Source organism: Saimiri boliviensis, chromosome 2 (assembly GCF_048565385.1).
Source record: "Saimiri boliviensis isolate mSaiBol1 chromosome 2, mSaiBol1.pri, whole genome shotgun sequence".
NCBI classification, from domain to species: Eukaryota; Metazoa; Chordata; class Mammalia; order Primates; family Cebidae; genus Saimiri; species Saimiri boliviensis.
In genome coordinates, this window is record NC_133450.1 from 154,124,612 (window position 1) to 154,150,175 (window position 25,564).

Genomic DNA, 25,564 nt, shown 5'->3' on the forward strand with positions numbered 1-25,564 from the left:
CCATCATAGCTCACTGCAGCCTGGAACTCCTGGGTTTGAGAGATCCTTCTGCCTCAGCCTCCCAAGTACCTAGGACTACATGGCGCATGCCACCACCTGGCTACTTTTATAAATTCTCTGCAGAGATGGGATCTCACTTCATTGCTCAGACTAGTCCTGAACTCCTGGGCTCAAATGATCCTCTGTCCTTGGCCTCCCAAGTGCATCTTTCTTATGTGCCCTAAAGTGCTCAGAAATTCTGAAGGGTGTGGTATTAAGCATTTTGTATTTTACACACAGTCCAACACAATGCCTGGTACTCTGTAAGTCCTGAATAAATGTTTAGTGAATTGAAATAGGCAAATATTTATTACTAAGAATGTAACATGGCTTACACATGGAATGTTTATCCCTTTAATTGGAAACTAAAAGTCTACAATATATTGTAAGCGCTCAGTAAATTCTTATAAAGGCAGAGAAAATGGATAACCCTGTACTTACAGTTTTCATTCCAGTTGCTAGAATGGTTTAAGCACACTAGTTTAAGTACACCAAAGAGGAAGGAAATCATTCTATTTCTTAGGGTCCCAGCAGAAAAGGGGTATACTAGTTTTGGCAGTCCCAAGCAGAGCTACCATCTATATATCCTGAGTTGAAACAGTAGTACTTGAGAAAGCTTGATATGGTCTCTTTTTGTTCCAGCAAACAAAGATGTGTGACATCCCCCTTGTACTATTAATTGTAGTGTTGGTAGGGTCCAACTGAGTCATGTAAGAAGAGAAAATATCCCAGGAAAAATTTCTTTATGAACTCCAACATTACCTGAAATACTCATGATCATTTAGAGTGAATTTGCTATAATCTGTTTAAGTATAACCCATAGGACTTATTCTCAGAAATTCAAGTATGACTTAGTAGCAGGAAATCAATTATAATATTTCATTATATTCACATAACAAAAAAGAAAAAATATATTAATATATCACTAGATTCTGACACGGTACCTGATAAATCCAGCAGTCATTTCTTTTTTTTTTTTTTTTTTTTGAGACAAGAGTCTCACTCTGTCACCAAGGCTGGAGTGCAGTGGCACGATCTTGGCTCTCTGCAACCTCTGCCTTCTGGGTTCAAGCAATTCTCCTGCCTCAGCCTCCCAAGTAGCTGAGACCACAGGCCTGTGCCACCACGCCCAGTTAATTTTTTGTATTTTTAGTAGAGATGGGGTTTCACCGTGTTAGTCAGGATGATCTTGATCTCCTGACCTTGTGATCCTCCCTCCTTGGCCACCCAAAGTGCTGGGATTAAAGGCGTGAGTCACCATGCCCGGCCCCAGCAGTCATTTCTAATAAGACTCTAAGTAAAATAGGAATGGGAACAATAATCTATATAAGCATGATAAAGATTTTACCAATATTGAAAAGCAATCATCAAAAACAAATGGTAAAATATTAATGCTAAATCCATTTCCACTAAAATTACTTTTTATTTAATATTATTTTGAAGATGATAGCTAGTGAAATAAGGATATGAAATAAAGAGTGCACACATGTTCTCACTTATAAATGGGAACTAAATGAGGAGAACTTATGAACACAAAGAAGGAAACAACAGACACTGGAATCTACTTGAGGGTGGAAGGTGGGAGGAGGAAGAGGAGCAGAAAAGATAAGTATTGAGTTGTTAATTAATTAATTAATTAATTAATTCCTGGGTGATGAAATAATCTGTACAACAGACCCCTGAGACATTAGGTTTTGTAACAAACATTCACAAGTACTCCTGAACCAAAGAAAAGAAAAAGGGAGGGAGGGAGGGAGAAAGAAAAGAAGGAAGGGAAGGGAAGGGAAGGGGAAGAGAAAGGGAAAGGGAAAGGGAAGGGAAGTGAGGTTGTAGATATTATGAAAAAACACACAAAAATATTTTATTCATAGATTATATGACTGTATATTTTAAAACCCCAAGACAATACAGAGTTTTGGAAAAAATCCACTATAATTAATATGATATATTAATAATTACTGCAATTGCAACTAAGGGAGTTGTAAACCAGAGAAAAAGCATATTAATCAACAGCTTCGCTTCCTATAAACATTAAGCAAATTAGAAAGGAAAATGAGGACTGTGGCATCAAAATCAAAGCAATTTTAAGGCTCTATAGAAAATATGACCCAGTTTCTTCAATTAATAAATAACAAGGATAAAATATATAAAGGCAGACATGTAGATTAAGAGAAACCTAAGAGACATATCAGCTAATTGCAATGTAAGATTTTTTAGATAGAATTAGAACAAACTGTTAATGGGGGTGGGAATTAGGATAGAGGAAATTATTAAGAAATCACTTTTGGAGTTCCATTTGTGTACTTTTCTTTAGGATATGGAAATCAGCAAGGGAAAGACATTCCCATCCTGGCAATAATGAAAGGTCAGAAAATCTCAAACATGGTACGTTTTCTTGAACTCAGAGATCTGAGATGAAAAGACAGAAAAGTGAATTCCAAAGAGAAGCCACTCCAAGGAGCAACAAGACCTGAAAACTCTCTCAGCTTTGGTAAAGCACAGGAGAAAGAGGAGGCTGCCATAAAAAACAAATAATAAGGAATCATGTAAGAGTTTCAAAACATTCTTAAAGGCCCAGTATAGGCTATCACGTTACTCTAAAATCACTTGGAGTCCCAGGTACAAGGGGCACATTTTCAAGTTCTTTCCCACAGACGTCCCCTGAGTCCCCACAAGAAATCAGGAGCAAGGAGGGAAACTTGGTGGTGCAGGAATGGAGGAGATGATCACCTGCCACTGGGAAACAAGCACAAAGCCCCTCTGCTTCCCAAACCCTTCTCTCATGAAACATGCTCTTAGGTGCAGCAGCCTGCACCCTTCTCGTCTCCAGGTCCAGAAAACCATCTATTGTCTCTAAGAGACGGGCAAAAGTAGAAACCCTCCTGTCTCTGGGGAGAGGGTAGGAAAGCTTGTGCTCAGAATCCTGCACCAATACTAGTCAGAGGTCATTGCTTCCAGGGAAGGTTTAAGAGCCTGGAGATAGAACTCTATTTTGTGTCACAGATTTGCAGTCGCTACTGAAAACTGAGGGTGAAACAGGAACACTTAAAAAACTCTCCAGTACTCTTCTTCCCCAGTTTCAGAACCTAGTAAAAATATGCCACTGCTGGGGGAATTTGAAGCCTGTAGTACACAGAAGGTTAAAATAGAAACAACAAAACCCAAACCCAGTTCACCACTTGACCAGATTAGCTTAACCTTCTACACTAATTGCCCCAAAAAAGAGCTGTACCAATTGCTAAGCATAAATACAATTTACCTGAATGTCTACCGTTCTAATCCACATATTGTTCAGCATTCAATAAAAATTTATGAGATCTACAAAAGCAAGAAAAACCAAACCATTGTCAAGAGATAAAGCAATCAGCTGAAAGAAAGTCAGAGACGAATCAGAGATTGGAACTATCAGAGTATTTAAAATAACCATGTCTAATATGTTAAATGATCTAATGGAAAAGATAATTACACAAACAGGTGGGGAATTTCAGAGAGCTGAAAACTAGTTTAAAAGAGTCAAAGAGAAATGCCAAAACAAAAAAAAAAAAAACTAAACTAAGCTAAACAAACAGTATCAGATATGAAGAATCCCTTCAACAGGCTCATCAGCAGATTGGACACAGCTAAGGAAAGAATCAGTGAACTTAAAGATATTCCAACAGAGATGATCTAAACTGAAACACAAGAAGAAAAAAAGGGTGAAATAAATGAGAACAATGAATGTAGGAGCTCATTTATCATCACAAATCATCTGACACATATGTGATTGGAGCCTCAGAAAGATAAGAGACAGAGTATGGGGAAGGAGAAATATTTGAAAAAATAATAGCTGAGCATTTCCTAAAATTAATGAACAACAACAAATGACAGATCCAAGAATTCAAGAGAACCCCAAGTAGGGTCAAACACATACACGCATATACGCTTAGACATATTGTTAATATAATTCAACTTTTGAAAATCAAAGATTCAAAAAATATTGAAGTCAGTCAAAGGCAGGAGATGGTGGGGGGGGTACTTTACATACAGAGGAATAAACATAAAAATTACATCTGACTTCTTGGAGACGATGTAAGCCAGAAAACAATTGGATGATATATTTAAAGTCTTTAAAAAAAGAAAATGTTTTTAACTTTTTAGGTGTGATAATAGTACTGTGGTTATGTGGTTTTTCTGAACAAGAGCCCTTATATTTAAAGATTCATCTTGAAATACTTATGGATAAAACAATAAGTTACAGAGGATTGCTTCACAATAATCAGGGGGGACGGTTCCCCTGCAAATGAGGGCAGAGATGAAGGAAGATTGACCCCAAGTTTATGGCGGTTGAAACGGGAGTGACAGGAACGTGGGGATTCAATATGATATTCTCTCTATTCTTACACATTTTAAAGATTTCCATAACAGAAATGATTTTTAAAGAAAGAGAAATCTTTAAAAAGAAGAAACAAAATGGATAAATGAAGTAAGCATATCATAGCACATACTCTACTAGGTTTTTCTGATTTTTTGGTACTTAACTGTTCCTCTGTAATTCACAGAAAGTTCACAGGTCTCCAAACTGAGATCACAAAAGGCTGCTGCCACCCTCCCCAGTAATATCAACCCAGCAAAGCCTACCAGTGCCAAAGCTCTCTTCCCCACACAGATTGCACCGTCCTGAGTCCATCAAATTTGAGAAGAATCTCCATCCAGCTGGGGTCTCATATACAGGAACCTTCATTGATTTGGCCACTCTGAAAAATGAAATTTGGAAAAGTCAATTTATATATATCATTTCCCTTTTTTTTCTCTCAGCACAGCAGGAAGTCTTTAGGATTTACTAATTCCATAGCTAGATTCCAGAAAAACTTGGGTAGTGTTGACAGATTTCAGGATATCAAGCCATAAGTTAGAAAATAATAAATAACCCACTTCAATGGTTCTCAATTTTGCTTTTCCATCATACAGAAAATATTAAGTTAATATATGAAATGTTTTTTACATTTGTTTCACTCCAGTACATTTTTCTTTATCTTTCTGGTAAGAGCCCATGTGGGATATCAGAATCTAAATTAAGAGGGTATTTGGATACAAACACTTTGGAATATTGTTTAAAAGTATCTACTAAAGATGAACTTACTTATATCCTATGAACCAGAAATTCAACTCCTAGAAATTACTAATGGCATGTAACAGATACTGTGATGCACTGCTCAGATTCACCCTGACCATACCTACCCACCCACCCGCCCCCATACACACACGCATGCACACACCACAAACACACGCACATATTTTAGACATTTTAGGATTAAAATATGCATTCTACCAGCTACTAGGAATGCTGATTGCTGACAGCTCACAGATGTGGCCTCTATTCTCTGCCAGAGAGAGATGTCTTACCCCAAATCATGTTCCCATCCCTGGGCTAATCCACATACAATGACTGGTATAAAGATCTGGCCTCCTTGCCCCAATTTAACACAACTCTAGAGGGCCATTTCAGCTCCAGAGCTCCCCACAGGTTGGCTGAGGCCTTTGTTGTGACTGCATTTTAGCCCAACTTCTCTGTGTTCAATCCTCCTCCCTCACTCCCCCGTAAGTTTTGATCTTCAATGCAACTTTGATCTTGAAGGCAGAAAGGAATAAACTTTCTGAAAGCAAGTATCCCTCAGAGCTGCTTCCTGGGGAACCCAGTGTACAATGTTGCTCAACAGGGTGTATATGTAAGATTTTGCAAGAACGATCATAGAATCACAATTTGTAATAACTGACAATCCAAACGTCCATCAAAGTAGAATGGACAAATAATTTGTGATATATAATGTAATACCATAAATCCTATTGTGCAAACCATGGCTGCATGCAACAATTTGAATGAATCTCAAAAATATAAGCCAGATGGGATCTGGCTTATGATGGTTTGACTTACAATTTTTCCCCTTTATGATGGGTTTATCCAGATACAACCCCATTGTAAGTTGAGCTCCTATGATTTATGGTGGGGTTATGGTTCCTACTGAATACCTATTGCTTTTGTATCACCATAAAGCCAAAAATTCATAAGTTGAACCATCATACATCAGAGACTGTCTGCTGTGTTGCTGGCATTAAATGCATTTTTGACTTAACAATATTTTTGACTTAAGATGAGTTTATCAGGATGCAATCCCATCTTAAGTCAAAGAGCATCTGTATTGAGTAAAAGAAATCAATAACAAAGGTATGTATACTGTATTGTTCCACTTAGATAAAATTCAAAAACAGCCAAAGCTTATCAATGCTGTCAAGTTTCTGGCTCAGAGGCTCAGAGAACTCAAGTTTTTGTTCAAAGTCTCATGGAGGTAAGGGGAAATGCTAGAACTGGGACCCAGATCTGCTTAATTTCTCATGTTTCATTCCATTACACCATTCTATCTTTCCAAATGTCTTAGGGCTTCATGAGGGATGTAGATCTCAAAGCATGCTAGGGAATGAGTTGGTACAACAGAGATTGCCCTGAAGAGATTCATCTTCATATGCTAGCAACTGAAAGAGAAAAATACCAAATGCCTACAACAGTAAGATTTAGTTATTTGAAGGCTGTGAGTGCAGAGGGTGACCACAGAGTGGGATCACTGAAGGTCTTGAAAAATAAGAGGAAGAAAGACAAACACAGGATAAAATACACCACATAGTAATGATTCCCTTAGGCTGGCTTTGTGTCCAACTAAAGGAAAAAACATCTATAAACTCTTGCATGGAAAGGTGAAGATCTCCCTTTTCACAAATCCTAAATACAATGAATGCGTTCAGGAATGAAAATTTGTGTGCTGTCTCTTCCAGTTTGCATTGAAAAGCACTTTTTGGGTAGTCAGCTGTTATTTCAAATATTCTGTCTTCTTTCTTTTTCAACAGTTTAAGAAAGATATAGAATCATGCTTACATCCTGGCAGGAACAATGAAAGAAACCAACCCCAACCTGTACAGCAAAAGTAAATGATTCATTTACCTTTATAATAACATTATTTTCATGGTCAGAAGACTATAGGAGGTAAAAAATAAGATTAATTTTATGGTCAGAAGCTCAAGGAAGAGAGAATAAGTCACACAGAATCCTTCCAGGGGCAACACATAGTCAAGCCTGGGTCAAAGTTAATTCAACAAAAATGAATGCATATGGATAGCAAATAAAACGTGCAACATGGGGCAGAGGTGAGGGTGAGAGTGAGGGTACGGGGTGTGGGGATGTATATTTTCTGACCAAAACATTCTTGTGGGTTCAAAGCCAGTTGGCAGGTCTGAAGGGAGGGGAAAGGATTTCCCCAGCTCCCACCCTTTCCAATTAATCACTGTCAGGAGGTCATCAAGCTGAAGGCTTCGGCTGGATTTTAAAGGACCGGATACTTTTATAACTGTAAGCCACAGTTGCAGTTATGCAAGCCAAGATAACAATATGGGTAATCAAATTCCAGGATCCTGGGTATGAGTTAATTGTGTCCTAGGGTCAAAAAGGAATTTCCCTCCCTCCTCCCTCTCCAGAACTTGGGATTCATCCCAAACACAGCATTCAGCAGATACCATGCATTAGACGGGTTTTTGGCAGGAGGCCCCTGGAATCTCTGAAATCTTCTAGTACGAAAGCTGAAAATGAATCTGCCCATGCTGAGGGGTTGAACCCTTCTCCCTAACTGCCTGCCATTGTGTAGGGGAGATAAATATGAGAACTCACTTCCTAGGAAAGGCCAGAGTAGGAAGGGAAAAAAAGAAAAGTAACCTGAGCCACTATTTCCCTGCAAGTGAGAATGAGCTTGAAAATTATGCTGGATATAACTCTTTAGTCTGAATTTTAAAACCTCCTAAAATGTGACTTAGGTTGGAAATTGTATCAACCTAGCTTTCCAACAGTTCCTCAAACATTACTCCCTATGTGTTTTATGCTGCTAACAAGATGAACGATTTCCTATTTTCCAAATATGCCCTTACATTTTGTTGTTGTATACTCTCCAGTCCTTTTTTATGCTATTCATTTTTCCTGGATTAATACTGTTTTTCAACCTCTGTCAGGACACTTTAAATTGCCTGAAAACCTACCTTACATGCTTTGCCAGCATAAAGTCTGTTATTCCATTTTGTGCTCTTATAATGGGATAGATGATACTAGGTAATTTATAAAGAATAGAAACTTATTTCCCACAGTTCTAGAGGTTGGGAAGTCCAAGATCAAGGCACCAGCATCTGATGTGATGAAGGCCTTCTTGCTGCACATGGCAGAGGCACCAGGAAAAAGCTAGCCAAATGCTGTGTGAAGGCTCTTTTATAAGGGTCTTAATCCCATGAATGAGGAAGGAACCTTCATGACCTGATCAACTCTTAAAGGCCCTCTCTCTGAATACCATCGCATTGGCAACACCTGAATTTTGGCAGGAATTGAGCTCCAACATGAATATTGAAAGGGACAAAAACAACCAAACCACAACAAAGCCTGTGGCAAAGACTGCTAGGTAGTCAGCAATCCATTTCATCTTCTCAGACACCCAGCTGAACTGTAGTTCTCAATCTCCCTTGAATTTAGCTGTGGCTGTGTGACTGAGTTCTAGCCAATGAAACTCAAATTCTTGCCAATGAAACTTCTCTTTCAGATCTGGCTATAAGATCTTTTCATTTTCCATGTTCTTTTTCCTTCTGCCACCTTGATGTGGACAAGCCCAGCAATCTTAAAAGCCATATGTTGAAGATGGCTGACCCATGAGCGGGGAGGGCCTGGATCTCTGAATCATCATTTGGAACAGTCAACTATGAATCAGGAAAACCTGTTTTTAACCTTAGGGGATTGAAAACACCATTTTATGTGTTTGAGTAATTATACATCTTTGGGGTAGTCTTATAGTAGCAGCTACACTATCTTAATGCACATAGTCCTTCCCTCATCACTGCAATCAATCCAACATGACCCTTCCTGCTGTGGAGCTTCCATGGTATGGGTCCTTATGTTCACATTGTCCTTGCATATGCTGTGTGCTGACTGAACACTTTCCCTCCACATGCAAACACTGTCACCACCACCAATGTGCTAGAACTTCTATGAGGGCAGGGATTACATCTTACATGTCTTCACGGCTCCCTCAATATCTAAAATTAAACAATACCTTGCCAGACTTGCCCTCAATAAATGCTATGGGGTTTCAGTTGACTAATAAATATTATTTAAGGGGCTGTTAAAAGGATTGTTAAATAGCACGGGACCTAGTAAATCTATTTTATGGTCTTTGCTCCTTGTAGCTTTCTTTAAATTATAATTAAGTCATTTCTGCATGTTTTTACATTCATCATTTTGAGAAAGGAGAATTTCTCCAGGTATTAATTAGTGGAGCTACTAGGATGTGACAAAGGCATATCTTAGAAAGGCAGATCTTACAGAATGAAGGCAGTGACTAAACGATCATCAAAGGTTTGAGGAGCAAAAGGACACATTATTATTATTATATTATCATTATTTTGAGACAGAGTCTCGCTCTGTCACCAGGCTGGAGTGCAGTGGCATGATCTTGGCTCACTGAAACCTCCACCTCCCAGGTTCAAGCAATTCTCCTGCCTCAGCCTTCCAAACAGCTGGGATTACAGATGCGTGCCACCACATCCAGCTAATTTTTTGTATTTTTAGTAGAAATGGGGTTTCACCATGTTGGCCAGGATGATCTCATTCCCTTGACCTCATGATCTGCCTACCTTGGCCTCCCAAAGTACTGGGATTACAGACATGAGCTACTGCACCTGGCAGGACACATTATTTTTATCTTACCAGTCTGATGGTCACCCTACCCTTATGTGATCAAACAGGATAGTAGATATAAAAGTACCTGAAAAGTGACCTGAAAGCTCACTAAACATAGGGGTGCTAACATGTCCACTTTGGTGCCTCCAGTGTCCTGGCCATTGCTTGTCCATAGCTTGTCCATAGTATTCAAATATTTATTAACCCAAAGCACTATATCATTATGTGTGATAAGAGTCTACTGGAATATCACATGCTTGTCCATAGTATTCAAATATTTATTAACCCAAAGCACTATATCATTATGTATGATAAGAGTCTACTGGAATATCACATATTGATGACCTTTTTTACCTTGCAAGAGAGGAGCAAAATAAACACAGACTGATCATATCAAGTGCATGAGGCATATTCAGCTGCTCTTGGAATCCTACTTCAAGAAAGTTGTGAGAGATTTAAAGAGCACAAGATCCAGGTGTCTATTCCTTTCCTCTGTCTTCAAATGTCCACTTGCTTGAGAGCCAAGAAGGGCCTATGATACTATTTTCTACACACTGAACTCTCAACCCCGTTTTGAAACCCTCAAATACATAGATTAGAAAAAGATATTTGCATCATATATATCTAACAAAGGACTTACATGCAGCTTATATTTTTTTTATAAATCAGTTCTTTTTTTAAAGGTAGATAACCTTAAAAATGGGCAAAAGTCTTGAACAGGCACTTTACAAAAGAGGATATTCAAATAACAATTAGCATATGAAAACATGCTCAACATCACTAGAGATCTGCAATATGCAAATTAAAACCACAGTGAAACATTACTATGTATCCACAAGACTAGCTGGAAACAGTGGTATTGCCAAGTGCTGGTAAAGAAGTGGAGCCCTAATGTACCATTAAACTGATGCAGATTAGTACCAACTGTGGTGTACTTATTCAATGTGGTGTATTCACACAAAGGAATACCATAGGACAACAAAAATGAACTGCCTGCCCCTATATGAAACAATAAGAATGAATGTCATCATCATAACATTGAGTGAAAGAAGCCAGACCCAGAGGAATATACACTGTATGATTTCATTTATATAACATTCAAAAATAGACAAAACTCATCATTGATGGGAAAAGTCAGAATAGTGGTTACCTCTAGGAGAAGAGAGGAATAAGTGATCAGAATGGGGAACAAGGAAGCTTCAAGTGCTATTCTATTTCTTGATCCAGGTAGTAGTTACATGGGTGTGTTCATTTTACAAAAAATTCCTTGAGGTAAACATTTATGAGTTGTCCTTTTCTGTATGTTCATTACTTCAATTAAAAGCTTATTTGAAAGAAAAAGCCCTCTGCAGTGTATATGACTAAGTGCATGCTTGAATTAGCGATGTTTACATAATCCCAAGAAACAAACTACTGAAGATAGGGTTTAACAGCAACCTGGATATGCTGGTTATTGTCTAACAGACATTTAACAAAACAGCCCTCAAGTTAGTGCTTCAGTATTTTCACATCAGGGAGATCACTCCCAGACCCCATCATTGGTGTCTAGCACTGCTGGCTGGGCTGCTTTATCGTAAAAGGCTTATATGACTTTGTACTTTAAAAGCCTTTTAAAGAAAGCCTACTTGGTTCATATAAGAATGAGGCTGAGTTCAGCTAAACTTGGTTTTCTAATAACAATCTTAAAATTTACCCTTAAATCCATTTTTCCACAGAAAAACTCACACTTTCAGATGTTAATAAACATAAAACATGAGGCTGTCACAATAAAATAACTACAAAAGTTTTTCAACCATATATGTAAATTTTAGCAGAGTGCTATTCAACTCTGGGGCCTCCATTATTTCAGCCTGGTCTAAACCTCAAAAATCCACATATTAACTCCTTCCCTGCCTGTCTTAACCTTAGAAAGGTTGTAAGGCTCAAATGGGATAGTATATAATTTTGCAAAATGGCCTACAGAGTTGCAACATTATCACTGTTCTTAGTACCAGACCTTTCACTTAACCCAAAGGGAACTAAGTATATCACTTAAAGGATATTTAAAAAAAAAAAAAAAAAAAAAAAAAAAAAAAAAAAAAAGCAAAAGATAACTGTATGTCTCATGGTATCTCTAAACTTCTAGAGTTTGACAAATTATAAAACAAATAAAGGTGGACCCTGACCTGATGGGACTTTGACACTTTACCTAGACACTTCTCTACTTTCATTTTAGGTAGGTGTCATGGGGAGAAGCAGAGGACTCTTCCCAATTGATCTTAAATTTTATTAGGCAACATAGGCAGGCAGATTTCTGGAAATTCTGACTTTACTTGAAAGAAAAGAAACTTAGCTTTAGGAAATTGTCCAAAAATCCAAAAGAAAAATATGTAAAATTGTAACTACCACAGTTCACTCTCTTTAACTATTAAATAATCTGGACCCCTGTATCTGGGGAATTAACAAGTGTCTGTGTTTACAGCCTTGATGCTTGAGCACTTTAATGTAAGTGGTTCTTGGTTCTGGTTATTTTCAAAGAAAATAAATTGCCAAGGGTCTAGAGCTGGGGAATTTTAAGTCTCAAGTGCTCCAGCTAAGTTGAGAGATAGTCAAGAGACAATTGTCAGCCATCCTTCAGGCTTCCATGGGATTCTTTCCAGACTAGCAAGAAATGAATCATCTTCTTATCTTTTTGTTTTGCTTTGCTTTGTATTTTCCAGGATATGCAGACTCTTATTGAAGTTTTAAAAAAAAAAAAAAAAAACGACAACCTATATAATACTCTTGGAAGATTTAAAATCAGTTCATTTATGCCTATAAACTAAAACTGGTAGTAACTGACAGGACAGCTCCAAGATAAAGCATTTCTGTAAAACAAAGCTTCTTATGTTTCTTAAACTATTTTTATTTTTTTTCTTTTCTATATCCAATTAGCATGTTTTCTTAGTATTATAGAAATCTTGTTAAATCTATGCTATAAGACAAGAGGGAAAGAATACATCTAGGCATTCGACATTAAATGAATATACAGCAACTATAAATGGATATTCGCTCTAAAAGAAGAAAACAGAGAAGACTAGTATGTGTGTAATGCTGCTTCACTACTCTATGAGTAACAGCATAATTCTATGAGGCATAAGTATCCAGTGAAATACAATGGCATTATCAGTGTTCCTAAAACAAACACCTGTTCCTTGCTCTGGTGTTTCATATTGGATTCTGTTTCAGCAAGGCCACAGAGACCTCACTCTCAGTCGCCAGCATTCTATGAGGGAGGAAAAAAGAATGGGCAGAATATTCTATAAGTTGGGTCTGAATGTAAGGAAAAGATGGATAAACGTAATCACATTAAAAACTATAACATTTCTATTTGTCAAAGACACTTAAAAAAGGAAGTAAGCCACAGATTGAAAGAAGATAGTTGCAATGCATAAAATTGAAGGATTAATGGCTAATTTAAATTGAGGAAGTCCTATAAACTGATAAGAAAAACTCAGATAACCTAAACAAGTTACAGGGGAGGAAGACTGATTGGCCAATATGAAAATATATAGTAAATCAGGGAAGTGAAAATTAAAGTAACAGCCAGGTATCATGTCACATGCATCATATTAGCCAAATAAGAAAAAAGAGACCAGGCATGGTGGCTCATGCCTGTAATTGCAGCAGTTTGGGAGGCCAAGGTGGGTGGATCACCTGAGGTCAAGAGTTCAAAACCAGCTTGGCCAACATGGTGAAACCCTGTCTCTACTAAAAATACAAAATATTAACCAGGCGTGGTGGTGGACACCTGTAATCCCAGCTACTTGGGAGGCTGAGGCAGGAGAATTGCTTGAACCTAGGAGGCAGAGGTTGCAGCGAGCTAAGATTGCGCCACTGCACTCCAGCCTGGGTGACAGAGTAAGATTCTGTCTCAAAAAATAAAAAAGAAAGAAAAAGATCTAATAATACCAGGTATTGGTGAAGTGTCATGGGAAAACAGAAAAGGGAAAAAAAAGACAGAAGGATTATAAATTGGTACACTCACTTTACACTCAGTTATTTGGGAATTCCTAGTAGACTTGATCATGCCTTGTAATCCAGCAAGCCCACTTCTGGTATTTTTCCTACATAAACTTGAAAACACGCACACAAGAAGATGAGATTCAAGGATGTTTATTACCACACTGTAGGTGAGAGAGAAATAGAGCTAAATCAGAAACAACCTATTATTCATCAGAAAGGTATGAGACAAGCTGTAGTTTATTTCTACAGTGACAAACAGCCATAGTACAAGAGCACCAAATTATAGAATGCAAAAGAGCCGCAAAAAAGAAATTTTATATACTTTTGTCTTTCAATATTATCTCAGATCCCTGCTATTCCAATTACTGTTCCTTCAACAATAGTCCATATTGAAAATCTAGTGGGATATCATTCTAACTCTTTAATAACAGGTTTCAGATATTTGCAACACTGAAGAATTAATGGGACTAAATGAAGAGACACAACACCATCTGGCTCAGAGAAGCAGCTAGAACCCACCGATGCCACCAGGGCTACCCTACCCCATAACTATGCCTCTGAAGGCAGAAGGCAAGTCTGTGCACACTAGCTGCAGCCAGCTGCAATTAATCAGCCTGGGCATTTCCCAAGATACTTTCTGCCTTTCATTGACATGAATAGAACTCAAAACCTTTCCTGGTTTTTTGTTGTTGTTGTTGTTGTTGTTCTTTTTTTTTAATTGCATTTTAGGTTTGGGAGTACATGTGAAGAACATGCAAAATAGCTGCATAGGTACACACATGGCAGTGTGATTTGCTGCCTTCCTCCCCTTCACCTATGTCTGGCATTTCTCCCATGCTCTCTCTCCCCAACTCCCAACCCCCACTGTCCCTCCCCTATTTCCCCCCAACAGACCCCAGTGTGTAGTGCTCCCCTCCCTGTGTCCATGTGTTCTCATTGCTCAACGCCCACCTATGAATGAGAACATGCGGTGTTTGATATTCTGCTCTTGTATCAATTTGCTGAGAATGATGGTTTCCAGGTTCATCCATGTTCCTACTGTAAACAGCAAAGACCTGTTTTGTTTTTTTAATTAAGAGATGGTGTTGACCGGGTACAGGGGTGCAGTGGCTCACACCTGTAATCCCAGCACTTTGGGAGGCTGAGGCAGGTGAATCACGAGGTCAGGAGTTCGAGACCAGCCTGGCCAACATAGTGAAACCCCGTCTCCACTAAAAATACAAAAATTAGCAGGGCGTGGTGGCACATGCCTGTAATTCTCGCTACTCAGGAGGCTGAGATAGGAGAATCAGTGGAACCAGGGAGGCAGAGGTTGCAGTGAGCCAAGACCATGACACTGCACTCCAGCCTGGATGACAGAGTGAGATTCACTTTAAAAAAAAAAAGTGATGGTGTTTATATTCTGCATACTATGAACATTTTCCCCTTCCTTTTCTCCTGCTAACCTGTCCACCAATATCACAGAGAAAAATTCATCAGTCTGGTATATGGTTCTTAAGTGAGACTGCCATTTTTGGCTCTCTTTAGGGAGTTCCCAGTTTTTCAAAAATAGATTAAATATCTCTCAGGGGCAAAATTCTCCAGATTCCAGCTGGAGCTGCCCTGAGCAGAGCCTTTGGGTTCCCTGGGGTTCCCTTTGGGAATGTGAATGGCAGCTGTCCATGGTGGGTTCGGAATACCACGGACTGAACACCATATCCCACCTGTTTCATTTCATCATGTAACCCTGATCTGTGACCCAAAGGATGAAGCAGGTTGCTGTTTCCTGTGAAGCCAAATCAGGTCACAGGCAGCTCTCTCTGCATGGTTCTGAGAAGACAAGCATATATCAAGGGATGCAGAGGCAGCCACCCCACCTGAGAGGTACAAGACTGTGCTTATCTTCCCAGGGTTTCTTTTGGTCACTCAGGTTTGGGTTTAACTTTATCAGCAAGCATAAACAAAGGTCATGCCATACTAATACTGCTCTAATGTTGCCTTTTAAAGAAATGATGTAATCCCAACACTTTGGGAGGCTGAGGAATGAGGATAGTTTGGGCCCAGGAGTATGAGGTCATCCTGGGCAAAACTCCTGGCTCATAAAAAAAAAACTACAAAAATTAGCCGGGTGCAGTAGTGTGTACCCGTAGTCTTATCTACTTGGGAGGCTGAGATGGGAGGATGGCTTGAGCCCAGGAGTTCGAGGCTGCCGTGAGCTATAATATGCCACTGTACTCCAGCCTGAATAGCAGCAAGACCCTGGCTGAAACAAAACAAAACAAAACAGAAAGTTTAAGATAAAAATAAGTGATGGTGAATGAATTTCCAAATGGAATTATATACAAAGGGTTTGCTGGAAAAGTTAATAACCTTATATGTTAATTCACCAAGTCCAGTGCTGTACATTTATTGTGAAAAGGTAAGAGACTATGGTAAAAGTAGCCTCTCTACCTTGGCGGAATTTTTCAAAACCAAATGCTCATTTCATTGTAAAACTTCACAAAGAGGGTAGAGCATACCTTTCTCACATTTACACAGAGCATCTTGTGGGGTTGGTGGTTTCATTCAGCACACATGGGAAAATATTGCTAAGATTTACCAAGCAATATTTTCTTTATATGACTACGATAGAGGTAGTATTCAAGGGAATTTACTACCATTGAACACTTCTGAAGAGCAAGGGAGAAGGACTATGTCAAATGCTCTTAACTCACATCAAGGATTCCCAGCAAGATGCCTTTTCCAAAGAGCCTTGAGAAAAAAGACATTGGAAGGGGATGCCCGGAAAGCAGAGATACTCCTCCTCCAGGTTCTGACTTGCACTAATCTCTGAACTCAGCAGGGAGGGGCAGCCCTGCCTTAGCATCCACTCTGGGACTCGTCTAGTGGGGACAGCTGGAGGCATGACTAGTGAATGTGGCTGACACCAAGTCTGTTTGGTATGTGAGTGACTTGTGCTCTGTTCCTCTAAGCAGTCTGGTTCTAGAGTTCAGACCCAGGAGGGGTGGTGGGGGAAGAAGAAGGAGATGGGAATAGCAGCCCTTTGCATTCAGGGCCACCTGCACAGAGCCACCTGAGCTGAGACTGATCTTCTCTAAGGACCTGGTCGTCTCTGGGAGACAGAGACCAAAATAGGTTGGCGAGAACAGGCTGTTCCTGAGATCAACTGGAGAAGCAGAGACACCCCAGGGAGAGGAGAAGGCCACTTAACGGACCCCTCTGCCTTCTCTGGAGACTGAGGCAAGGACCATGTTGGTCTATGTGGTTCCATTCCATGTAGGGACTCTTGGGTGCTTAGGAGAAACTTCCTAATAAGAGAAGGGCAGGGAGCTTTTACTTCAAGAATTAACTGCCAGAAAACAAGCAAGCTTGCTGGTGGCAGAAGGGCAAAGGGCTGATAGAAAAGTGAATGGGAGATTGCAGGGCCTCTGAGCTAAGAACTGCTTCAGGGGCACAGTCTTGTGGTGGGAGTGGGGGTGGTGAGCAGTCCCTTTAGGTCAAGATCCCACAGCCTACAGAGGAGGGAGATCAAGACGAATGAAGCAGGGGGTATACCTCTCTCTCTGTCAGGCCAGGGCTGAAGCCCGAGCTGTGCCTTTTGTGCTAAAGGTATCCCTTCTTCAAGACCCAATAATTTCTGGCTATTAAAAAGTATTATAGCACACTGAGTTTCTCAGAACAGAGCATTTTAATGCCATCTGCTGAAGCATTGTCATAATAAAGATTCAAATGTAGGGTGTTTGCAATGGGAACAATTCCCCCTTGGTATGTGGTGCCCTTACACAATGCTCGTCCTGTGCAGCTGGATGTAGCAGCTCACCATTGGCCTCACCTGAATTCAGGCAGAGTAGAACCTACTGTCCTCAAGTCCCCTAAGGACATTTCTGGTGTAGCAGGAAATGAACTATACCCTTCACAGACTGTCTCACGACTGAGAGTGGCCCCTACAAGCCTTTCACCATCTTTGAGCTGTTGAAGACACAACTTCGAATAGAACATTTTATTTTTTCCAATTGTGTGCCCTGTGCAAAAGCATTCGATGGTGGTAAACTCTGTGAATGTTTGTGTGTGAGGCCCCATCTCATGTCACACCAAACATATTAAAATGCATCCGCATCTCACATAAAACTCTACTTTTTGCTCCAAAATAAATTGAAATAATTTTTATAATTTTGCTTTTGAAATGATGAGGCTACAAGTCACTCATTTAATTAACTCTTGGCAATGATAATGCACACTCCAGAATCCTTTCAAAAGAAGAAAATATATTCTACAAATTATTTTCAAGTGTTATGGTGATTTCTTGAATATTAAATTTAAGAATTAAGTGACAACATGTTGCATTTTATAAATATTCAGTTAGGCAGTTAATCATGTTGGTGTTGTGGATGTCTTCATCTGGGAGCTGATAATTGCTTTCAGGTCTTTAAGTAGGTTCATGAATATCAACAGTCCTAGGCAAGGCGCTGAGAGTGCCAGTGAGGTATGAAATGCGTGTGTGCACGTGTGTGCGTTCTTCTGTGTGTTTGTCCGTGGATGTTCGTGTGGGTAGATGGCTGTGTGTTTTGGGGACACAGAAGGATAGTTTAACTCATCAGGACCTTAGGTTGTTTTTTGCACAATAAAGTTTCAGGAAGAGTCCTCCACTGTTCCTACAACATTCTGCATATCTTGTTTTTATTTTCATAAGGTTCTACAAATTCATTTCTGAACATTCTATCCCAGAATTCTGTCAGCCAACTCACTTTTTCTCTGTCAATTTCCAGGGCCGTGAATTATGCAGATTTGGAATATGATATACAGACACATGCAATCCCAGCACACTAACCCAGCACTAAGCTATTGACTGCGTTTCTCCAAAAATCTTGAAACAATATTCCAAGAGTAAGAAAAAGTGATCCTTCACTTACAACACATTTTCTAGCTGGATGAAATATGACAGGGGATTTTTTTCCCCTCATGAAACCAAATGTGCATATCCAATCCAAATAAAAGTAGCAAATTGACTTCACATGATGTAAACTTTTATTAAACTTACGGTAAGATTACACATATGGAATTCCCAGATAGTGGCCTTAAAGGTCTAACCTAGCAAACAAGCTTGGACACGGTTCCCCACTCTTTTTGTCAAGCCATAAAACATTCTGAGATGGGGGAGCTGGTGGTGCTTAGTTATTTACTTTTTCAGAAGAGGTTAATGTTTTTCACACTTTCTTGATAATAAGAACCACCTGGGGTGTTCATTAAAAATGCAAATTCCTAGGCCTCTCTGCTAGAATATTCATGGTTACAGGTCTTGGTTAGAGCCCAAGTGTCAGTACTTCAAAGCAGTTTTTCTTTGTTTGTTTTTTTAATTTCTGAAGATTCTTGTTTTTAGGAGAGCTTATAAAATACTTGGTTAAGACAAACTGTACACAAATGACAACCGTATATATCTACCGTATATATCTATTCACAATTTTAATAGCTGCAAGTATTATACAGTATTGAAAAGGTCCTCAAAGGGTATTATCTGATTGGGGGTCCAGAGTTGAACTGACATCGAACACACTGGTGCTGGTGTGAGAGTCTACCATGTGAGATGATAGCTATGCTAGCCAAACCCCAGCAAGCTGAGGTCCAGCCCTTGCCTCCTCTTGACATCTCAATTAAACGTGAGCAAAGCAACTGTCCTCCCCATCCCACCCCCATAGCTACTGTGTGCATCTTGCTGGATTTAAAATCTGACAGACTGGGTTTTGAAGTTTCACTCTTATACCATTAATTCTGTGACACTTGTAAGCCAGACATTTATCCTCTCTTATCCTCAGTTCCTGCGTCTAAGATTAAAGAGGCTGTGCAGTAGAATGAAACAAGCTTGAGCTTCTTGGATAGACAAACCTGGGTTCAAATCCTGACCCCCACCTTTCACTAGCTTTGGGGACTCGGATAAGTCACTGGTTTTCTGCAAGCCTTCATGTCCTCATAGGCAGAGATGGGAGTAGTTGCACGATAAACACTCCATAAAGGCAGCTATCACTTAACAGGCAGAAATCCTTACCTTGGGTAGGGGAAGGTGCTTGTATGAGTTGAAAGGGCTCTGACCATGAGGTCCCCAACAGAGGGTACCCCGAGCTGAAGTTATCCTTGAGGAAAAGAATCTGTCCTCCCTTGAGGAGATACTCCTCATTTTTGCTTTCCAGGGACTCCAAAGGCTTGCAATTCCTGGACAAGCCTGCTTTTTGCCTACCAGGACTTGGTGATACTGCTTCCCTCTCTTCGGCTAGCTGAGCTTTAACTGTCCTTTCAGTCTCAGCTTCTGGTAAGCACCACTAGAGTCCCAGGGCTATAAACTAAAGGTCCATGTCCACTGCAACTTCATATGTTAAATCTCAATCCCCAACATTATATTATTAGGAGGTGGGGCCTTTGGGAGGTTATTAGTTCATGAGGGTGAAGCCCTTATAAATGGGATTCGTGCCCTTATATTAGAGACTCCAGAGAGCTCCCTCAATCCTTCTGCCACATGAGGATACAGCAAAAAGACAGCCATCTATGAACCAGGAAGCAGGCCCTTGCAATACACTGAATCTGCTGGGTTCTTGATCTTGAACTTCCCAGCCTCCAGAACTGTGAGAAATGCATTTCTGTTGTTTATAAGCCACCCAGTGTATGGTACTTTGCTCCAGTAGCCCAAGTGGACTAAGAAGTCTAGAATGAGAGGTCCCTCCTGGGGTTCCCCAGAGAGACACAATCAGCTCACCATCTGATATCCCATAGCATCTAAAGCATTTCTGCCCTAACACCTTTCACACTATGCTGTTCCCTGCATGCACTTCCAGCAGCTTCAGGAGGACAAGGGCTGTGTCCTCCTCTGAATATCAACTCGGTTCAGGGTCTGGCAATGAACAGGACTTGAGGGGTAACTACTGATTGAACAATAATCTCTGGACTACATCCCAATGGGCATAAGAAGGATGGATTATCAACAACTCAGGGGTGAGGAGATGTAACATGCAGAGCCCCAGCTGCTTTGAAAATCACTGCAGGTGTTAAGTGGTGCTCCTGCTGCAAGTGGACTATGGCCGCACACAAATAAAGAGTTTGAGAACCCCTGAGCTAACTGAGAAGAGAAGGGAGGTCCTGGCTACTGCAGCCTTGTTAATGAAATTAGCACGACTCCTGGGTGCTGGGTGGAAGCTTCTGGGTGGGATTAAGGCCTGTAGGTGAAGGTGCAGGGGTCTCAAGAGAGGCCACCACAGCCTTCCCTGAGTGTCTCCCCAAACAACCCCTGGCTACCTGGGTGCCCTTGGAACAATGCTGCTGGTGGTGGACCTGTCCCAGAACAGAGGGGTCAGACCTTTGGAAGACACATACTGCCACATTTCTGTGATTTTGGTCTCTCCTGTAGCCTTTTATTTACTGGGGAGTATAGTTCAAAAAGGTGGATTTCAAAGAAGAAGGTGAGTCAAGGATTAGAAGCAGCTGGAGAAGACAACCTGTTTGCCTAAAAGTAGAAGCACCTCCTCCCCTCAAAGCCCCTTTCCCTCTTCCCTGTCTTATAAAATAAACCATAGTTTATTTCAGTGAAATCTCTATAGGTTTGCAATAAACCGTTTCTTTTTCTTTGCTCCAATTTAATTTGTTTCTGCCCCTGGCAACCCAAAGGCCTGTATTTAAACAACCAGTATCCTCAGACTCCTAACTGGAAAAAGGAGGTACCAAGAGATTAAACAGTTTGTCCAAAGCTACAGACTGGCAAGTGACTGGGCAGGGAGTCAGGCCCCGTCCTGCCTAATTCCAGAACCCATTCTCTGCACACTGAATCATGCCAAGACATTCTTCGAGACCTCTATGGGTATTTCTGGATATGTGCTGCCTATAAAAAAATTTATAAGTGTGCTGGATTGAAATAGTGGAACTGTAAGAAATACTTGCTGCAAAGACCAAAACTATAACCTTCTTCTAGCAGTAATAGTAACAATAATAACAGCTAACATCTCAGCATTTACTATGAGTTAGGCACTGTGCTCAACACTATAAAAGCATGTTATAACCTTTCCTCTCCATTCGTAGTAGAGGACACTGAGACTCAGAGAGGTTATATGACTTGTCCAAGGCCTCAGAGCTAATACAGAAAAGCCCTGTGGTTCAAAGCCAGCTCTCACTCTCTCCAAACTCGAGCCCTTGCTGTACAGAAATGAAAGGTATGACAAACCTAAACCTTAAAGAGGCAGGAGATGCTTCTCTGCAGCCATCAGTGTAATTCACACCAGGGAGGCATGCCCAAGTAATGTCAGGAAATGTGAAATTTTCACTAAAAGTCAGAAGGCCAGTGGTGAGATGGGGTTTTAGTAAAAACTAAGATGTGAGCTGCATTTGGCAGTGAGCACGGTCCTCAGATGTTTCCCTCCCTCCAGCTTGGTACCAGCAACCCCCTGTGATTTATGCTTCAGAGTCACACAGAGCTTGCAGGCACCAACTCTGCAGTAGCAAAGAAAACGAATGGGCTGCCTTGGGATGTTTTCCCTGCACACACCACGTTTCCTTAAAAGGCCTCCAGTGTATATAGAGTTCTGACAGGCGGGCAGAGCTAAAGAACGGCTGGGCTGCTCTTCCCCCTTATATGGTCAAGTATTACAATGGCATCCTCCCTTCTAATTTATGAAGCAAAGGAGTGGAGGAATGCCGATCAGGAGATGAGCGGGGGATGTTTCACCAGAGAGACGATATAAACCTCATCTTGCTGGCAAATGACTTATAAGACCAAGTGGAACAGAACGCACGCTTGATGAGTTGAGTTTCTTTTAAACTCTAGAGAATAAACACTTTTGTTCCTCTTTCAAATATCAACATTTCATGAAGCCAAAGAATATGCAGAGCTCCTCCATCCCAGTATTAGTGAAAGTGAAAAGTAAAGCAAGAATAAAAAGCTGTAGACTCCATCCTTCATAAATGTATCTCCCTCCTTTCCTAGCCTTCATTCCCCGTTAAACACAGAGACACACAGAGACACACAGAGCACATACACAACCAATCAGGCATCTGAAGACAGACAACAGTTCCATTTTAATCAGAACATAGAAATAAGATAGGGGATCAGTCCTCTACAGAGTTCTGCCTAATGGGCCCAGGCCTTGTTGTTAGGGGCTATAGATCAAGTTTCCCCATTCACTATCCTAAGGCTGGACCCAACGCAGACAAGAGGGTGTATGAAATGAGAATGTGTGGGAAAACATGTTGCATACTGTAAACCATAGTTATTTCAAACATTGTGGTAATGTCCTCCTAGAATTATTACTTTTAAAATTACTATATATTGGTTTTGTTTAACACACAAATGATTTTCTTGGATGTAACCGAGTATAAGTTATGACATTAAGTGACTTTCACCCTTGTTATAATTCATTTTCATTTGGTCGGGACTCTGGATTTATTTGGAAGATCATACCAGGTTAAATGACCAAACTCTTCTATCCCGCCTCAAAAATCCAAGGAACGCTTGGCATCCATGCTACATTTTAATGAAGCATCATACAAGGTAGTGAACAGAGAAAGACTCAGGCATTTTATACACATAAAACATATTTCCTCACATTTGTCAACCACATGCATGCAAAGAACACCTTGATGTGAAACTGATTACTTTTAAATGGCACTTGTAGATCCCCAGATACATGGTAGAGCACAAATAACTACACTTAAGCAAACAATGTACAACACACCCTTCAATGTAACTCCCCAAATGAGAGGTGTTTAATGGAAACGTTTAGCTTGGAGGTTAAACTTCTTAAAAGCAGAAATATACTAAAGCAGACACTGCTGAACCCAAATACATAGAACTTGAAAAAGTTCTATTTAAGATCTTCATATGATTGGAACGATAAGGAAAACTTGCAAGGTACTCATGGCAGACTCTCTACCCTTCGCGTTTATTGAATGGCTACACTTGAGTCAGAAAGAGTGAGCAGCTGTAAGGAGAGAATACAAGACCTGCAGGCTGTGTCCCAATATGCAGGCAGTGGAGCTCCTGATTACCCTGGTGTCCACTGTGTTCCAAGCATCTTCACACTATCTAGGGGTCTAGGAAGGAGCTTTCAAAGGGTATGTCCAATTGTTTAACTTTAAACATTTCCCAAGTGCTTGCAGCTCCAGCTGTGAGGGGATTTCCTTCTAGGGACTAGGAATCACACATGGTGTGCAGGTCTTTAGCTTTGATCACCTGCATCAGAATTCTCTGACAATCTTGTTTAATATGCAGATTCTTGGGTTCTGAATGGATCAGAATCCCTAGAGGTGGGGCCCTGGAATCTGCATTTTACAAGGGCTTTTCCACTTATCTTATCCTGACAAGATTCTTACGCACTCTAACATTTGAAGGCCACTACTATAAGCACTAAAAGAAAATCCTATTGAGTTTAATATAGTTTTATACTCAACTAAGAAATTATGTCATGGCCCTAGACTCAAAGTATATATTTCTTAAAATTTGTAGAAATTATGTCATGGCCCTAGACCCAAAGTATCTATTTCTTAAAATTTGTAAAAAAAAAAAAAAAAAAGGATGTTAGGGGACAGCTAGTTCAGCCTCTTCAATCTTTAGATGAAGAAAGCAAAGCTCCAGGCAGAGTATTTGACTTGTTCCGTGGTGTTAATGCCAGCTGAAGGCCAATGCCCATGAGAGTTCTGGTCCAGGTCTAGTTCCAAAACTATTGCTCTTTCTGCCATAATACCCACCACTCCTCCTGTACCTCTTCTATGCCTATCTGCATATTCTCCAGGAATGTTTAGTTTAAAATGTAGAATAACTCACCATGGTCATCTGGAAGCTGTTGTTTCTATCTTTCAAATTCCCAATCCCTGCTTCTGCAGACAAGAGACCATCAGTTTACTTTTGTAGAACTTTTCCCTTCCCCAGTGCCTGTCACTCAAGGTGATCTCCTCTTCCCTGGCCAAAGAGTAGGCATGTGACTCAACTAATACTAAGAAAATCCTGAATCTTGAGTGAAGTGAGAATGGGAGAAATCTATGTAGTTTCTTCCTTGATCTGGAAGACAATTCTCTGAAGAGATTGCCTGTTTATAAATTCCTGCCACCCAGGTTCCTGTGATTTTTGAGACCAGCTTTTTCATCAATTCTGAGTTACTCCTTATCCTTCCATTGCATTCCTTTTAAGTAATCTAAAATTGATCTTGTACCAGTACCCAAGAATTCTACTTAACCCATTTCCTTATGTCATAACCATAATGTACTAGCATTTGACTCAATCCTATGGAAAAAGAAGTTAAGGTTAAATATCTCCCTTTTGGAAGCAGAGAGGATGTGAGACTTGAAGTTGGATAGGTGGGGATAAGGCAGTACTGGAAACCCCAGTCTCCCTCAATGCCCACCACTCTACTTTTTCCAACTAGCTCGGTATTTCTGTCTTTTATCCCAAAACACTCCACCCCCAAACTAAAAGGTCTAAGATACTATCTGTGCAGCTGAAAATAGAAAGTCATGGACCCACAACTGCAAAGTGATCCAAAAAAAAGAAAGACTCTTCTAAGTAGCGCATGTAATCTCTTCAAGATCCAGTGCCAAACAGCAAATGGGCTCCATCATATCTGCAAAAGTAGACAGATTGTCCTCCTTGTCACTCTGGGTTTTACCTTTAATGTCATCTCCCTGGGACAGCACCATGATCCCTGACATACACTACATCTGCATGCAATTTCTACATAATAGGAGCAGGGCTCCGTTATTTCAAAGCCATAAATGCCATTAGGTCTTTCTGCCAAAACCCATATTGCTCTTTTGTTACAAAGCTACACAAATATTTATGTTTTCTGTTTGACTTGGCAGCGCGGA

The 25,564-nt window shown here is 40.2% G+C and overlaps 1 protein-coding gene across 1 annotated transcript in view; it reads right to left on the bottom strand.

The window, feature by feature from the left end:
• The window catches only part of PGM5 (phosphoglucomutase 5), a 181,150-nt gene that overhangs the window by 68,814 nt on the left and 86,772 nt on the right, over positions 1 to 25,564 (bottom strand). The window contains exon 7 of the mRNA XM_003935640.4: positions 4,657 to 4,772. Coding sequence (XP_003935689.1) covers positions 4,657 to 4,772 — 116 coding nt within the window. The remainder of the gene's footprint in view (positions 1 to 4,656; positions 4,773 to 25,564) is intronic.